Here is a 19,171-nt window from a genome sequence, read left to right as displayed (position 1 = left end):
TAACAATGAAGTTGCAGCCCTAGCTGTATGTGGGGCAAATATGTAGGACTTGTAAAATCTCTAGCTGGATGTAAAATAGTGACTAAAAATATCTACTGCTGGTAGTTTGTTTTTAACAAGAGACAATTTCTTATTTTTCTTTCTTTCTTTTTTTTTTTTTTAGATCTCTATAGAAATAACACTGATATCCTCTTTATAAAGATACTCGTCTGAAACATGTCACATCAAGCATGGTTATGAGATACATAACCAGAACTTAAAGAGGAAAACTTTATCATGGTACACTCAGGAAACACTGTTTACAGATTGTCTGTACACTGAAGTTGATTCTTGTTCCTCTGAAATGGTTGTTTTGGAGACAAGGACTAGTTCTGCGACCCCACGCAATCAGTCATTGCCTCAAACAATTTTTTGGTGCAGTAAGTCTGAGAAAGACCGCCAACTGTGCCACACAGTGCCAACTGTGGCACGCGTGCCTAGGGTTGCCAACCCCTGCTGTAACTGGACTGAACTTCAGTCGGGAGAACTGAGATAATCCATCCACAATACAAGGTTAGTTATCAACATACTGCTGCATGGGCTGAGCTGTAGTTACATCGTAAGGTTTTAAAAACTGAGCTTAGCGGTAATAAAAACCGAGAGAGGCCGACAGTGATCACAGACTGTTTTTAGGGCCTTGTTGAGATTAAATAGAACAAGATACAAAGCATTAAAACATGTAAAAAACACAAAAGCCTTATTAAAGGCAGAGTAGTTTGGGCCCGGAAGCAGGACTCATTACGTCATCACTTAAAGACCGAATAGAGTCACTCTATTAAACATTTTAGCTACAATTCCATAAAAAACATGCCTCATTTGTAAAGAATTCAGTCTAATCTGTCTGTGGGTCACGCAGTGTTGCTATAAAATCTGCTTAGACTGGATTTCTGTTCTGAGTGTATGATCCTGGTCACACTGATACCAAGTGTTAAGAAAGACATCTCCTTCTCCAAGAGTTTCTGCTCTAGGAAGTAGAACCACAAACGTCAGACCAACTGCTTTTGGTACTTGCCAACAGGCAGACGATCAAAGCGATCAGTGGAAGATCAAAATTAGCAGCCTACCAGAGTTGCAGTCATCTCCAGCATATCCATCCTGACAGACGCAGAAGCCCTCCTTGCAGATTCCCTTCTTGCTGCAGTTGTTTGCACAGTAGACGAGCGAGCAGTCCTCACCCACATACCCAGGTCGGCACTGGCACGTCCCGTTTATGCACAGCCCCTGGTCCGAGCAGTCGTTGAGACACCTTCCGACCATGCAGTCTTCGCCTGTGAACGACTCCTCACAAACGCACTCCCCATCGATGCACAATCCGCGGCCCGAGCAGTCCGAAGGGCAGCGCGGCTCCGAACAGTTGTCACCTCCAAAGTCACGGTCGCACACGCACTCCCCTTCAACACACACCCCTTGACCGGAGCAGTCATTTGGGCAGCGAGGCTCGGAGCAGTTTTTGCCGGTCCACCCTTCCTCGCAGATGCAGCTGCACATATCGAAGCTGAAGCTGCCGTGGTTGCTGCAGCCTGGGACAAAGTCCAAACGGCCTGAAAAGACAGATTGAATCGCTGAGTACTTGATTCAAGTACAAAACCTCCCACACACACATCTTTAAAGCGGGAGTTTGAAAAGTTAGGGTCACATTACTTTGTGCATTTTGTGATACCTACCTCAAGTAACCACCATGAAATACATAGCATATTTGAAGAAACATATCAATTCAGTATAGAATAAAAAGTAAGAACCAATCAGTTATCATTTAGTCAATGTTGTCAAACAGCTCTGATTAAAGAAACAGTAGTTAAATCTAAAATACTCCAACTTTTTCTACTTTGCCTTTCCCATCCTCCCATTGCTCTCGCAGGCTAAACATTTCATCCTCTTTCTGATTCTGATCGTGACTGCTGGAGATAATCATATTCTCACAGTGGAGATGGAGCGTTTTCAGAAAATATTTGACGGGGGGGATGGTGTCAATGGAGCAAATCCTTTAGCCATAATAAATTCTGTAACTCTATCAGTTGCAGTCCCCTCATATTATAATGGCAGCATCTCTTGAATAGACAACACATTTTTGCCAGTAACAAAGGTTTCTCCACACATTTCAGACTGTGAGCAAGACAAAAAGAGGAAGAAGAAGAAGAAGAAAACCCACCTTCCAGCATCAATATTTTACTGCCGTCTGTCTTTTCTTTTCTGCCTGGTTTACAGTTCATGTAATTCTTTTCATAACGCAGTCTTGTTTCTTTACATCTTTGCCTCAAAAAGCTCTCTGCAACACCACGGTCTGTTTGTACAGATGCTGAGGGGATTTATAGACAAAAACTACATTCTACAAGTTTGTCTATAGTATTTGTTGTCAGTGTTAAAAAGTACTCACCCATGGCCGAGCTCTCCCCGCAGCATCCGGATCCACACTGAGCTCTGAGCATGGAAACCTCTCTCTCTAGCATCTCCACCCTGGTGGCAAGCTGCTGGATTGTGGCCGTTGCTGGACAACCGCACGCTGCTTTGGGGATATTGATGCGGTGTGTAAATGTCACCTAAACAAGGAGAACATTTTGACAACTAAGTGCATCCATTAGATAAAAGAGTCACCATGAAGTAGAAATGCATCTTTAATTAACATCTTGAGGAAATCCCGAGTATATGCACACACAAATATCTCCTTTCAAGGTGTTTTTATTACACAACCAAGAGGTGCTTAGAAACATTATCATTCATTGGGAGTCGTGCTCATGGCTTCCACAGATAGCTCTGTGATTCACCCTTTTAGCTCTGTTTTTGTGCTTCTCTCTCCTGATGTAAATAGCTGTCTCTTTAGCTGCAAAAAAGTCTCTGCTGTATTCACCAGATAGTTGCCAGCTCTGCTGTTTAATGCTGAGCAGGTAGAGTGGGTTTTTAGAGCTTTATTCCCCAAAAACAGTTGCCTGCTGCAGCAAAAAATCAATGCTATGAGAATGACGGGAGCTTACCAAAAGAGTTGTTGGCCAAATCGCTAGAAGATAAGCTAGACTAGCTATAAGCTCTGTAAACCCAGGGAAGCTGTGGATTTGGGTGATAATTCTCTGTAGGTCTATCACTCTGAGCTGCCGTGTTCACATTATGAAATGTTTTTTCACATTGTCACGTTTTCATTCTAGCTTTTTAAACTTCTAATTATTTATAATGGATGAGTCGGCAAAGACTGTTGAGCTGCATTTCATGCTCCAAAGCCTGAAATAGCACTAATTATATGACTTCTTACCTTGTGTGTGCTTGTGTAGAATCATTTAGAAACAAATATAATTCATGGATGATCATAAAGCTTTAGAGGTGTCCAGGTGAGACGTAAATGAAGGCCACATTTAAAGGACAAATACAGATAGGGAACAGATCCATCGTGACAAAGTTATTAATGTCTGGCCATCTATTTTTTTCCCTTCCATTCCTAGAGTTTCTCAACAACCCCCTTCCTTTTCTTTATTAGTATTGCCATTTAATTACTTTAATTAACTTAAATAATTAACTATATATATATATAAATATTAATTCATTTATTTTATTCCAATCTTAGGATTCTGATCATTTTTATCATAGATGACATTGTTGTTGTTATTAGTACTCGTTCATCCTTAACCCATCTTGGTCATGTGTGATGTAATTAATCACACTCACACAGCCTTGAGTGTAGTATGCGTCACACTCTTTTACACGCCAGTTACCCTACCATCTACCCCCCTTCTATCCTGTTTGTTTTGGCTTTGTCATGCTTTCTTTGTATGTTCATGTCTTGTGATGTTGTTGATCTGTTTTTGTAAATAAAGCCGTTTTAAGCTGTAGTGCTCGCTGTCTGGATCCAGCTTCTTTTCACCCACCCAGACCATCTACATCCTAACCACCTGTCCCTCGTGCTCTCCATTACCAGAATCTCACTGCAGAACAAAAGTTTTCAGTTTGACAGCTTCACTTTGACTGGATTTGTCAAACCCAGTTTAAAAGAGGAACAACAAAACCCAGACAGAGAAGTGGAGGATTATGTGCCCAGATACAATTTAAAATTCACCTGTTTGCACTCTTGTTGGAGAGCGCTGAATCGTAATAAAGGCAACTATTAAGGTTCTGTCCCACATTAACTGTTACAACTGGATTGTCATTAAACAGGACATAGTTTAAAGTAATGAGGTTGGCATATACACTACGTAATCCCTGTGAGTCAAATGCTTTGGCTTCATGCTAAACATTCATGGCAGTTTTTTTATTCCTAACCTGAATCTGAAGAGAGGTGGTAACTTTAATAAGGTCATCTCAGGAAGAAGCCCCACTTACCTGCTGTTCAGTTTTATTATTTACAAGGGGCAGCCAATCAGGAAAATACTGCCTAAAAGGAGGGCGACCTTACAGGGAGAGGAGCTGCAATCAGGGGCTGCAACAAGGCCCAGTATGAGATAAACAGAGATTTTTTTGATTGCTTTTTTGTTTTAATTAACTCTGGCAAAAACGTCCCCATTAAACTCTTTCGTATCATATCTTTTCACATTAGATCATTTAATTCAACCCAAGAAGTCTCTTCACGTCTCGTAGCTCTTCCAAAATTTTAATGCTAATTACACACAAATAAAACACTGTTGAAGCACCCACCTGGCTCTCAGCATCCAGTGTTTGCTCTGTGTATTCTGTTGCTCCATTTGGATCCACTGGACCCTCTACAGAAGGTCTGGATCCCAACTCAGCACGAGAACCTATGATAGTAAAAAGAACAAGTCTCAAAAACTTCTTAAAGGCTTGTGTGTGTGTGTGTGTTTGTGTGTGTGTGTGTTTGTGTGTGTGTGTTTGTGTGTGTGTGTGTGTGTGTGTGTGCGCGCGCACGCGCAGGACCAGAAATCGATCCTCACCGTCCCCTGGGCCTGATGGTGCAGAGGTGTCCAAGTCAACAGAGCATAGAGACTCCAAGGGTACGTTAATGTTATAGACGTGGTTAAAGACCAAAGGTTGCTCCTGCAGGGTCTGGTTGGCTGAGGAGTCGGAGGGGAGCAGATCCCCCCCTGGGGTCTGCCTCCTCACTCTGGTGGTACGAACCAGCCTGTTGTCTCCTGATGGAGCAGCATGAGCGGCACCCTGGAGTGAGACACAAAATGAAACAAAAAAACAAAAACCAGGACACGTGGTTTGTACTCAGAGGCTTCCAATTGTTTTTTTCTGATACCTTCTGTTTACAAAATGATAGAGTGAAAACTTAGAGAGGAACCCAGGGGACACAAAACAAGATGACACTAATATACAGTATATGAAAGATTTTCTCACTGGCTGCAACACTGACAAAACAATTTTCACATGAAAAAATTGGGTCATTTTCAAAATTCTGTGGTGACAGTTTAGTGTTTTCAGCTTGCACTCCCGGCGTGTGAGGCAGAGAATTTGGAGAATTACTGACATTTAATAAAGAAGTAATATTTGAAGCAGAAAGGGAATGATAAGAAAAAAAATACAGCCTGAAGCAGGTACATTTGAACTCTACTGGATGAGCTCTTAGTATAGAGTAACTGCACCTATCTACACAATTAACTGTTTGTTAAACTCATTCCCTCAGTAGCACAGCAAATGGTACAGTATGTAGCATATATTTCTCAAAATGCTTCCACATGGCACAGTAGCTGTACACCTGTATATATTCTGCTGTAGCCAATTAATCAATAAACTAATATTTTTGTCAGTGCTATCACACTATCATGCTATTAGCTATAGCTTGATAATATAGGACTTTTAGGATTTCACTAACATCTGTTATCAGCTGGTAGTTGTGGCGATTTGCCAACAGGCAGGTTGCAAAGTGTCCTCTGGTGGCCTAACTGCAACAGCAACACGTTGTAACATATTGGCAAATAGCTAATAGTGGCCAGTAATATTGGCCCACAATAACTGGTTAAATACAGACTACATGTTAGTAAGTTTTTGGTGATTACTTTTCTATCTATAGTTTATTTCAACTTGACCATTATTTAAGAGTCACAGAGTGCATTTGCCAAAAGCATAGACACTTCTCAGAAAAGTGTATTCATCTATCTGCTTGTTAAGTGGTGGCACATCAGCCCAAGTCAGCTATACGTTGACTGAGGCTGTCTTCTTTTTATTGTGTTGTACTGCTTAGTGTCTTGTCTTATTTAATGAAACAGATCCCCTCAAAATAATTAGTGACCTTCCTTTTTATTATCCCTGTCCATGTGCAGCACACCTTTAAGCTACATTCTAAAAGCTCACATCAAATTTTTTAAAACATTTAAAAAAAAATCACTCTCAGTCTAATATTTCAGTTCCCATGTTATGGACTGATAATCTCAGATGCTCTCTTGGCTGAAGTTTCCCACATGATCGTGTCTCTGCCCATCAGAAACCCTAAGCATTAAATTTTATTGAGGTAAAATGTTACATGTTCCCTGCGCTATACAGGGAGTGCAGAATTATTAGGCAAATGAGTATTTTGTCCACATCATCCTCTTCATGCATGTTGTCTTACTCCAAGCTCGAAAGCCTACTACCAATTAAGCATATTAGGTGATGTGCATCTCTGTAATGAGAAGGGGTGTGGTCTAATGACATCAACACCCTATATCAGGTGTGCATAATTATTAGGCAACGTCCTTTCCTTTGGCAAAACGGGTCAAAAGAAGGACTTGACAGGCTCAGAAAAGTCAAAAATAGTGAGATATCTTGCAGAGGGATGCAGCAGTCTCAAAATTGCAAAGCTTCTGAAGCGTGATCATCGAACAATCAAGCGTTTCATTCAAAATAGTCAACAGGGTCGCAAGAAGCGTGTGGAAAAACCAAGGCGCAAAATAACTGCCCATGAACTGAGAAAAGTCAAGCGTGCAGCTGCCAAGATGCCACTTGCCACCAGTTTGGCCATATTTCAGAGCTGCAACATCACTGGAGTGCCCAAAAGCACAAGGTGTGCAATACTCAGAGACATGGCCAAGGTAAGAAAGGCTGAAAGACGACCACCACTGAACAAGACACACAAGCTGAAACGTCAAGACTGGGCCAAGAAATATCTCAAGACTGGTTTTTCTAAGGTTTTATGGACTGATGAAATGAGAGTGAGTCTTGATGGGCCAGATGGATGGGCCCGTGGCTGGATTGGTAAAGGGTAGAGAGCTCCAGTCCGACTCAGACGCCAGCAAGGTGGAGGTGGAGTACTGGTTTGGGCTGGTACCATCAAAGATGAGCTTGTGGGGCCTTTTCGGGTTGAGGATGGAGTCAAGCTCAACTCCCAGTCCTACTGCCAGTTTCTGGAAGACACCTTCTTCAAGCAGTGGTACAGGAAGAAGTCTGCATCCTTCAAGAAAAATATGATTTTCATGCAGGACAATGCTCCATCACACGCGTCCAAGTACTCCACAGCGTGGCTGGCAAGAAAGGGTATAAAAGAAGAAAAACTAATGACATGGCCACCTTGTTCACCTGATCTGAACCCCATTGAGAACCTGTGGTCCATCATCAAATGTGAGATTTACAAGGAGGGAAAACAGTACACCTCTCTGAACAGTGTCTGGGAGGCTGTGGTTGCTGCTGCACGCAATGTTGATGGTGAACAGATCAAAACACCGACAGAATCCATGGATGGCAGGCTTTTGAGTGTCCTTGCAAAGAAAGGTGGCTATATTGGTCGCTGATTTGTTTTTGTTTTGTTTTTGAATGTCAGAAATGTATATTTGTGAATGTGGAGATGTTATATTGGTTTCACTGGTAAAAAATAAATAATTGAAATGGGTATATATTTGTTTTTTGTTAAGTTGCCTAATAATTATGCACAGTAATAGTCACCTGCACACACAGATATCCCCCTAAAATAGCTAAAACTAAAAACAAACTAAAAACTACTTCCAAAAACATTCAGCTTTGATATTAATGAGTTTTTTGGGTTCATTGAGAACATGGTTGTTGTTCAATAATAAAATTATTCCTCAAAAATACAACTTGCCTAATAATTCTGCACTCCCTGTAGTGTTTATATTAGCCTAATGATAGCTCTGCAGCTAGCCACTAGGTATCATTATATATAAACTTGCCCAACCACTAACCCTGCTATTTAGTCTTTTGTCTTTGTTTACATCCAAACTTGTAGAAGAGCTGTACATTTTAGCTTTTTAGGAACACCAAGGGTCAGAACATGGTGTATTATCTTTGCACTGAAACTAGCAAGCTAACGTCCTGCTAACTAAAACTTCTAAATCCTCTTTTTCATGGATGCTGTTAAAATTTATTGTTACACCTGGCAGAACAGCCACACTGATGATTTTATTGAAGTTGAAAGAATTTGGACCACTTTCCCAGTGCCTCAGTATCTCGGTTATTACTGAACTGAAGGAGGGTTTGTACCCGGACATAGCTAATGATGTCAAACTTAACAAGTGGACAGAATTAAAAGAAAGCAAACTGTTTGACAAAACATATCTTGGTAATACAAATCAAACAGCTATTACTGGAACATGTCTTACATCTTTACTGAAGAATGATAGCAACATGTCTTAAGTTTTTTCCCCTTGGATACCTGTCCCATAATTCTATTTTATTCTATTCTGTTCTAAGTTAGTGAATGTGATCTCTGCCTATACAGCTTATTAGGGCTACCCTTCGAAAAACCAGCAATCTGTTCTAATGGTTGTCAAACCATATCTTTTTTGACATATAGTGAACTGTGAAAACTCATTGAGAGTACAGGGGAGGTTGTCAAATGTTGTCGAGGATGCCTACGTTTTACTTGACCATACAGGTTTAGCCTCATCCTTAAACACTGTATTGTGTTTGTAGCTCTCAAATAAATACAAAAAAGCGTTTTCTTTAAAAAGAAATCTGAGAAAGGAAAAAAGATGTCAGTTACTAACTGGTGGAGAGAACATTAGCTTAATTAGGTAGCTAGCTGCAGATGTCAGGGACAGCTGTCACTGTCAAGGAAAAAAGAAAAAGAGGAGCTTGCTTTTGTCGCACTCTTTCTACCTCTTTCACTGAGAATTTCAACCTCTTTTTGTTGTTTATTACAGAAAACTGCACAAGTGTAACGCGGGAGCAGAAAGCTCGACAAACACAACATTAACTAAGACAGTCAACTGTGAAACTTTGAGTTTAATAACTGAAACAGTCTACTTTCTAGAAGAAACTGGAACAAACTGAAATGCAAGCAGTCGAACTCATTATTTCTTCTCGATATTCAAACTGGCCAGGGCAGGATTTCAGTGGATTTGTGCCCAGAATCAAGTGATTAACTTTACTGCCAATAATAGTTCAGTGGAAATAAACAATGAATGTGAAAAAACAGTGCTACTCATTAAAAGAAAAAGAAAAAAACAGAACACAGAACAAATAAAGAAACCAACAGGAATATTTTTTTTAATTCACCTGTAGAGTGAGAAACAGAGCCAAAACCAGGATCCAGCTTGCTGTGGGCACACTGGCCTGGTGATGCTGTCGTGCCATCGGCATGCCGGAGACAGCCCGAGTGAACAGTACCATCCACTGGAAACTGCGAAGGAGCAAAGAAGTAGAAGAGAAAGAAGTGAAGCAGGGAATCATTAAAAATTAGGTTTCAGGAAAAGAAAAGTATGGAATTACTCCTGTGTCTGTGCATCTCTCTGTCTGCTGTACGTGAGCGAATGGGTAGTTGTAGTACCTTCAGCTTATCCGCTGTAAATGATAAATAAATGCCTTTGATCTGATGTGAAATAATTGGCTTTATAGAGAAAAAGAAACTCTTCCGGGGATTATGGAGTCAGCTAAGAACCTTTGAATGGATTTCACTGTGCAATACCAAATATTTGATCTTCCCACTTGGGAGCAATACAGAAATATTGCTCAGGGAGAGGGTTGATAGATGGATTTCAGCAGAGACACGGTCTGAGTGATGCTGCTGTAATCCCCTCTCCGTTGAGCAGAAGAGGGAGAACGGGAAACTACTGGAATAAAAGCCGCACAGCTGATGCAGATGCTCGAAGCAAACTGTCAGATATCAGCAGGGACATGACAGAACTGAAGCTTAATTTTAAAGCTGCTAGTTTAGTCACAATAATAACACAATTTTAAAGCTGCTAGTTTTGTCACAATAATAACACATTTTCATTTTATGCTCGACCGTAGATATTCGCACATTACCCCTAAGTTTTAATAGACATATGTGGTTAGTGGGGGCGAAAGGAAGGAGTTAAAAACGAGTCTGTGTTGTCTGCATTCAAAAAACCTTTTATCACAACAATACAATCTCATGTTGGTGAAGCAGGCTATTGCTCCCAGCTGGCTCCTTTTGTGAGAGACAGATGGAAATGTTCTTATCGCACCTAACTGGCTCAGGCCTTTTTTTCTTCTTCTTTTTTTGATCATTTAGGGTGGAAATGTTGAAACATGAGTGTATTTGCACATAAATGAAAAACAGAGAGACCCCCAGTGCGTTTGAGCCAAGCATCCTTTAAAGTTGTCTCATTCAGAGAAAATGATTTTTTTTTCTGGAATTAATGCATACGCAGTGTCTCAGACTATTTGCTTCTATACTGAAGATTAGTCACACAGTCACATATCTACCTGAGCACATCCTTCATTTTGTGACAGAGACAAAAAACCCTGAGTAGATGTGCGAGGGATTTTCTATATGTGTGGTGAAGATCTACATTCACACAAAGCACGACAGCGCACACAGTTTATCAAAACGGTCCCATAGGAGGAGAATGGTTGGTCATATGTTACCATTTCCAGCACGCCTCGCTCCACACTGTGCTTCCAGCACTTTTAAAAATGACTTTGGCCTTGCAGAAATTGACTTCCAACCAGCGCTCTTCACTTTATGGTGAAGAGATGGAACTTTTTTGTACTTTGAAACCTCCCTTCAAGCATGGAGCTACTGCTCGACAAGACTGGAGCCATTTAACTGGTGAATTCAGCACAGAAACGATGAGCATGAAGATGATGACAAAGTGAGATGAACAAAGCCAACTGGAACTGTCTTGTTCACAACCATTAGCCAAAGATGGATGCCATTGGTGAGCTTCAGTGGACGGCGGACGCATTCTTAAAAGATGACAAATGGCATTACATATGTAGGGATTTCATTCAGTTCCTAAGAAAGGGAAGACAGGAAGCAGCTCTCGTGATCAACCGTTACCACGATATTATAATATAAACAGCATGACTTGTTCTCTTCTCATTGTTTTTTCTCTTATTTGCAAAGGCTCCTCCACTCAAGTGTTGTATGTCTTTCCCTTTCTCTCTAACACAGTCTTTATGACATGTGTCAAGCAGTCCTGAAGTACTTGACCTGTGCAAGTCTTCCTCTCTGCATTTGCTTTCCTGTTTTTTTATTTGCTTTTGGGTTTTTTTTTAAAAAATTTGGACACATATAATTTTTGGATCATTTTGCAGTCGTATTCAATATAATATTTTGGCTTTTCTGGTAACTAATCAGATAATATACACTCACACTTTATACCTTGTCAGTCCAGGTTTCAGAGCTTCCTATCAGCTCAAATCAATCTGGTCATTTCCTCTGACCTCTAACATCAAGAAGGCATATTCTTCCAGAGGACTGCTGCTAACTGGCTTTTATTGGGGAAATCCCAGTGGATCAGCAGTTTCTGATATATTCCACCAACAACGATGCCATGTTCAAAGTCACTTAATTTACCTTTCTTCGTAAAGGTAAATTAAGTGACTTTTTAAGTGAATTCTTCCGATGTTCAGTTTAATCGTTAGCAGGTCATCTTCACCATGTCTACAGGCCTAAATCCACTGAGTTGGTGCCATGCGATTGATTTATTAGACATTTGTGTTAAAAAACAGATGAAGGCTTGTCCCTACTAAAGTGGCCAGCATACAATGATGAATCTGTATTGTGCCCGTAAAAATACGTGTCAACATATCAGACTGTTCAATGACACAGAAGGACAATGACACAGAAGTATCACGAAAATTTTCATTTCTCTTACTATAAACAAACAAGGTAGAGGTCTAGGGTGTGCATTCAGAGTTTCATCCTTCAAGGCAAATAGCAAACCCATATATATATTTTTACGCTGGCAGTAATAAAACTTTGAAAGAGGTTCAAAGTCACAAGAGTATACTTCTGTTCCAGGGTCATGGTGCAAGCTGATGCCCACGAGCATTACCGCACAGACAAGGTTTTTCATGGAAGCTCAATTAAATACAGACCCACTCATTCACACTGAAGAGAATCGACGTGCTTTAGGCAGTAAAACAGGCTTAATTTACTCACTTTTTTCCAGGAGAGAGAACATATGCACTTAGAGAAGCAAACACAAAGCCACCCAGCAATGATACACATGCTTTCAAATCCACAATGCACTCACAGAAAGCCCCCGTATGCACAAGTACTCCAAAAAATGTTTGACAAATGTGTATATTTTCATAAAAACACACTTTATGTCAAATATAAAGTGTTTTTGATTCTTCTGTGTAATAGAAGCCTAATGTAGAAGTTTAAAAAATATTTCTTCAGCTTCACAGGAAAATATGAGCACATGTGCATGTAAGATCAAAGCCATTTCCTTACCGCTAACTATTTCGTTCATCTAGGAGAATATAAATTTTATGGCTTTGAGGAAGCTCTGAAACAATGCTGTCACATCATGTATTACCTGGTGATTTTCTTCAGTGAAATTGGGTGAGTTCACCCCCTGCGAGGCTAAAATGAAACTGCCTGTTCCAATTATAATAAAAACCATCAGGGCACTTTATGCAATGTCACAAAGGAAAAGGTAAAATCAGCCTACCCAAAGAGGCCGCTACAAAATATCTAGCGCTATAAAATGAATCACAAAAGCCAGCAAGCTTATGAGTTTGATGTTAAAAAAAAGTTGCTTTGATCTTGTCTTTCTAACTTTTTTCATCTCTGTTAGATTAAACTTCTCTCTGAGGTGAATGTTTGAATCCTTGACAATATCTCTCCCTTTCATCCACAATGGGGTTTATGAGCAACCGAGTCAACATAAAAAGAGAACTGAATCTAAAAATGCATAGTGTAATTACACTGAGATACTTATCCCATTATTTAGAAACAGTCCTTTAATCATATTTAGTAGATATTGAAGCTGGAGCTGGTAAATGGCAAAACTGTATCTTGGTTTTAAGACATAATAATCAAACTATGACACATATCAATATGTAGATGATGTAGATGATGTTTACAAAGAATTAAGGAATACTGTAAAGCAGAATCATTAAATTATTATACAGAGTTAAGTGTATCTCACAGTCTCCAGACCAGCTGTTACCAGCAGTACATGACAAAATATCCCACCTTCAAAAAACATATTAAGTATTTTACTCAAGCAACGCAATACTGAAATATTCTTTGCATTTTTTGACATTAAATACGTCAGTCTTTTGATTGCATTCCACCGCACAGCTCCTGCTTGTGATGTTTTAGCATTTGATTGAAACTGTAACATGTGCTATGTATAGCATCTATTTGTATTTGCATGATAAATGGCTGCCAGTGGGTGGTACAGTTGGAGCAGTGCATAACACTTTCACCTCACAGCAAAAAGGTGTTGGGGCCTTACAGGTGCAATCTGTATGTTGTCCATGAGCCAGCATGATACTTCCCCATTTGCTTTGGTTTCCTCCCACAGACCAAAGACAGGATTGTTAATTTAAATGCTGATTCTAAATTGGCCAACAGTACAGATGTGAGAGTGTGTGGTTGTCTGTCTCTCTGTGTTAGCCCTGTGATGAAGTGTTAAAATGAAAATGGACGGATGGTAGCTGTGGGAATCTACCATTTTTAACATTTTGTGATATGCTGAGTACTGTAACAATATATACTACAATTTTTTTCCAACTGCTAATTATATCCTTAAAATTACATTTGTTAGTGTTACACTTCAGTTGTTTTTCTTTTTTTGAGTTGTGTAAAGCAACCATCACTGCCACTAAAACCTGCCATAAATGTTGTCATTTGACACTGTTTGTTATCAGCCTATGTTTGAATCAGGGACAAGCTGTTTCTGGTAATACAGCAATTAACACTGGTAAATAGCTACAGTCAATCGAGTCAAATCCCCTGGAGTTACACTCATTGATAAAGACTCATTCAGCATTTATAAATTAGGCAGCGATCATTTACCAACCTTCGAAAATCTCTTTGAGAGTGACCGCAGTCAGTCCAAGTCAGAGTGCAACTAGTTGCAGAAAGATTTCCTTCTACTAGATGTGATGAGCCCTTATAGTTGATGATCCTGTATCAATACAATATTGCCATGCAAAAAATTGCAATACTAACGATACATACCCCCCCACCCCCGACCCTACCCCCCACCCCAATACCTAATGGATGGATGGATAGATATATGGAAATGTGAATGCCTGTTCTTAGCCTCTTATCCAATATCATCTTCAACAGGCTCCAGCATATCCAAGTTGCTACCCTGGCTGAATAGGCAGTGCAGAAAATATTGCAGGCTTAATGTTCGCTTGAGTGATGTGATAATCAATTTAGCACCTCAAGCCAGATTTCCACAAAGTGATACAAAACTTGGCCTTGTCAGTAGAAGTCTTCATCTTCTGAACCCAATCTCTACCCTTTTCACTAAAAATAGCATTTTGGATCTAATAAGATGTCCTGGGAAGATCACCAGCTGCTCCAACAGACTCGGAGAAGCCAAAGTAAAATCAGAGAATATCCACATACTCTCAAGTGAGCTAACAAAGGATTTCTCTCTCTCTCTGATATTAGCTCAAACGTTTACAATCTGTGCTATAGAACTCGATTTGTCACACAAGTTTCTACAATATACAGAACTGTTTTCATTACGAACCACTGAGGCACGGTTAATTAAATAAACCTATTTTTGTAACTCATCACTCATAAGTTTCGACTACAATAAAGGAAGTTTACTGCAGTGTTTTCCGTTGGGGCTACTGCAATTTGTGTTTGAAGACAGCAAGTCACTCAATCACAGTGTGAGGTGTCAATGCTGCTTGGTGCCTTGATTAGGTAATGCTCATGCTTCTGATCACATTCTTACTTAAAAGCTTACTTAACCTCTTTTGTGTATTCCCCAGGTTTTAAAGGTGATCCTTTCAAATCTGAACATACATTATGTTTCTGTATGAGGATATTTCTCTTTTTTTTCTGGTTTTGCCACATGCGACAGAGCAGACAATGGAAACTGAACCATCCTGAGATGTATAAGGGAGCTTTATTTTGCTTTTCTTTGTCTCTCCTTGCTGTTTTCTTTAGACCTCTCTCAGTACTTTTTATTTTTTAAAAAGAAAAACTGCTGCACCACATGATGTTCACTGGCATTTATTCCAATGGCTCTGCTTAGATCACACATCTTGCTGATTTTGGTTCTTATTCAAGCATTAATTGAACCTGTTGACCCAGCCACACTGAACGTATAATATATTCAGGTGCCGTTATATTATTCATTCTTTAGAGGAGCTTGCAGACCAAGTTAACAAGCATGTTTGTGTAATAGCATAGCCACTGACGGTAGGAGAAAGAAGACCCTTTGTTTTGTTTTTTTGAACTAGATCCTGATGTGACTGTGTCGTGACTCTCACACAGTGTAATGTGTCAGAAAAGTTTTTATCTGACTAAGAAAGCTGTGACTTTCTTTCATCTATGAGGCAGCTTTTTTTTTTTTGCTTTTTATCCATTCACCTGTATTTCAGACTGTATTTCACACTGGTTAAATAACAAACCTGGGAATACTTAATAATTTTTTTTTCGATGAGATATGAGTTGCTATAAAACCAAAGCCTATTGTTTCCTATTGTTTTACACATCAGGACATGATAAAAATAACATGATAAAAAAAAACATAGCGTGTTATTAAGAACTGTGCCAAAATGCAGAAGCAGTGTGTGAAAAAAACATGAGTACGTCCTTTCTGCGAAAGTAAAAGCAATACACTGAAAATCTAATGTTATGACAGCATAATTAGAAAAAGACTGAACTGTGTTGCCAGGAGAAAACCTCGTATCTGAGGGACCGAAACTAGCATCACTGGCGAACACAGCTCATTGTTCGCTAGTGGTGCTAGTTTCAGTCATTATGCAAATGTGCAGTTTGAAAGTTTGGGAAAACCTGCAGTCAGCTGAGACTTAAGAAGTCACTTGGATGTCCTCTGTAATAGACATTCGTATTTGTTCTATATCTTTTTACTTATTTGAGCTACCCTACTAAGTCCTGATGTGCTCAACAGTGAGCATCCTGACCTCTCCAATGATATCTCATATGTTTGGGTGGCCTCTTTTCTGACTCCAAACAGGAAGGAAATCACAAAAAAAGTTGAACTGAACAAAACATTTTTCCTTGGTTCTCAGAGAAGCTGGGCTGTGCCTAGTTTTTTTTTTTTACATGCTAACTCTTGACTTCTTTTTAGTTTCTGTTAATAATAATGATATATTGTTATATGTCGCGTCTTATTGTTCATCTGAAGTTCTTTATCATGCCCTGACATGTAAAAACTTAGAACTAAAAGACAGTGTAGTTTTTCATAGCAAATATTACTTTTGTTAACAGGAATAGAAAACATATTTTTCTGATGACTATTTCGACCCACAGATTCATATCCATTTATTACACATGGATTTCAAATAAACAGTTTTGTACAAATGATAGTGAAACAACACATCGCCCAAGCCAGTACAGTAGCTTAAGAATGAGCTGTTGCTATATTTGGGTAGTTGCAGTAGGTAGTTGCAAACACTCGGCTGTACTTTTCCCAAGGATTATTATTGCTGTTGTTTGGTCATTCAAACTGCAGATATTTTTTTAAAAGAACATATTGTGCTTAACATTGAACTTTGATGTCAACAGACTCACACAGAGTCCAGCAGTGCTGTACAGCTTATTCTTAGTTTACACTGGAGGTGTGAAAACCTGTCTTTCTATCTGAGCAACAAAAAACACAACAGGTTGTTATTACCGCAACAGTATTAACAGCCGCTGTAAGCGCTACTCCCTGCCTCATCCATTATGATTCCCTCACCGCGGATGAGTGAACCGAGCCATGAATTGTGCGAGTGTTGTGCTTGCAGCTCTTTACTGAGCGGATAGCAAAATTTACAACGACTCGTGGCGTTCTCGCTCCCGTGGGTTTTCTCTTAAAACATGTTGCACCACCTGCATTTACACTTGAGCGCCTTGTAAGGTTCTGGATGAACCCACTTTTTTCATAATTTATCTACATACCAGTTATTATTTTAGGGGGAAAAGTGAAAGATTTGAAGAAGATGAAGTATTAGAAATTATAAGAACACAAGGGAAAAGGGGGGGAAGAGTGTGCACAGAAAGAAATAGCATGCTACAAAAATAACAAAATGTAATTACAGACAGGAGTGAAAGTAAAATGATTACAGGCATGTAATAATGAAATAAAACAAAACATGAGAACCGACAGAAGACGGTTCAAGAGATATGAAAAAGAAAGTTGAAGAGAAGGAGCACGCAGCTGAACAAGCCTCTCTCATCCAGCCAGCTGCACCATGAAACGGGAAGCAGCCACTGAATGCCTCACTTCCCACACTCCCCTCACGATCATAGAGTCTCTCAGAAAAAAAAAAAATGTGTGTGTAGGTGTGTGTATCTGTGTGTTTTAGCAGTTAGGGACCCACAGGAGATTAACATCCCTGTTGGATTATGGAAGGGATGCGTACTGGAAAGCTTCATTAACTCTGCATGTGTGTGTGTGTGTGTGTGTGTGTCTGCCGCTCTCGTTCCATGGCCACGGGGCTTTTTAGACTGTTGCCTCCTGAATAAGTGTTTGCTGTCTGCCCTGTATGTCTCAATCTGTGCATGTGGTCTCCTTCGTCTGTGGAAGCCTCCGGGGCTTCACGAGAACAGATAAATCAGCCCTGGGAGCAGTTGACTGTCACTATCCCTTTACAGCTGTCCAGAGGAGGACAGTGAAAGTGTTTATGAAGCAATCGCCTTCTGTAATCCAGCCCTGGTGATCTCTGGGGCCTCCCTAGCTTATAAGACACAGAGACACATCGGCGTAGAGAGACACTGTGATCAAGCCCTCCTCTGCTTTAAGGTGCAGCAGACTGGATGCTAGACTCAGGCCTGAACTGCTATCAGGGGGCACAACACATCCATCTGCTGAAATGTTGCCGGTGCTCTTCAGTAACACACCGCTACATTACAACATGGAGTCGGTGAGGAGAGGATGAAGGCGACAACGTTTTTTCCCCCCCGACTTTTCTCCCCCTCATGATTTTATTCACCTCATTCAGAAAAATCACCTTTGCTCTATCCCGGTCCATCTCCTCTTTTTTGCTTCTCTCGTTTTTTATTATCTCCAGTTGTCACTTTCACCATCTTCTTTTATCTCACTAACAGGGATTTCATTTTCTCTCTTTCTCTGAGGATTTTCTTTATCCCTGAAAGTCATTTCTTCCGCACTGTGAAGTAATTCCATTCGTCCGGAGATGCTGATTTTCAGACTGAAAGCCACATGCTGTAGAGATGGAAAAACTGACATTTCTCTCCTCTGCCATCATTTATTTCTTACTCTCTTTTTCTGGAAGAACCCCTGTTATCCCCTCCTGGCTAACCCTATGGAAGTAAAGCCACAACCTCCATTTGCACAGGTTAATGTGCAGCCACCTCAACATGAACATAAAACCAATACCATGCTTTCTTGCGTGGGTGATCGCTCATTTTCTCTCTCTCCCATCGCTCGCATTCCTTTATTCCTTCTCCATCCTCGCATCTGCTTCTTTCTCCCCGTGTCTCTCTCTCTCAGTCTCCCTGCTTCCCTACCTTCTAAATTGGACTCAGGCAACATCACAATGCTTTTCTCATTATTCCCATCACTCTGGCCAAATTGCCTTGTCTTTCAGGACCATTGGGCTCTGTTCATTGGCTGCTCCTGCAACCAGTCTTTCCCCCATTTCAGGGCTGTTTCAGAGCAAAGATGGGACCAAGAAATGGATTCAATTCTACAGCAAATAATACAACCTCAGGCCACTGATGACTGTGTGCTCCACACTGCACACAGTGATCCATTTATCAAGGAACGTGTAAACAAATGTTCACGGGAAGAACTGTGATAACATGCAGTGAAGAAAGAACTGCTGCACAGTGGTTGTTCATCTGAAAGAAGTGTCTTTAATCTGTGTCTTTCAGTCTTTCACTAATTTGTTTCTG

The 19,171-nt window shown here is 40.2% G+C and overlaps 1 protein-coding gene across 7 annotated transcripts in view; it reads right to left on the bottom strand.

Moving 5' to 3' along the window:
* Positions 1-19,171, bottom strand: part of tnr (tenascin R (restrictin, janusin)) — a 194,837-nt gene that overhangs the window by 71,608 nt on the left and 104,058 nt on the right. For 5 of the 7 annotated variants that reach the window (XM_040021759.1, XM_040021758.1, XM_040021761.1 and 2 more), the window contains 6 exons: positions 9,406-9,529; positions 4,908-5,130; positions 4,654-4,754; positions 2,414-2,576; positions 2,189-2,335; positions 1,104-1,580 (listed from right to left, as the gene is read on the bottom strand). In XM_040021759.1, the coding sequence (XP_039877693.1) occupies positions 1,104-1,580; positions 2,189-2,335; positions 2,414-2,576; positions 4,654-4,754; positions 4,908-5,130; positions 9,406-9,519 (1,225 nt within the window). In that variant the 5' untranslated portion in view covers positions 9,520-9,529. The remainder of the gene's footprint in view (positions 1-1,103; positions 1,581-2,188; positions 2,336-2,413; positions 2,577-4,653; positions 4,755-4,907; positions 5,131-9,405; positions 9,530-19,171) is intronic. The other 2 variants (XM_040021762.1, XM_040021763.1) reach the window with 1 other exon arrangement.

Source organism: Simochromis diagramma, unplaced genomic scaffold (assembly GCF_900408965.1).
Source record: "Simochromis diagramma unplaced genomic scaffold, fSimDia1.1 OVJJ01000205.1, whole genome shotgun sequence".
NCBI lineage: Eukaryota > Metazoa > Chordata > Actinopteri > Cichliformes > Cichlidae > Simochromis > Simochromis diagramma.
This window is presented reverse-complemented; position numbering and strand designations above follow the sequence as displayed.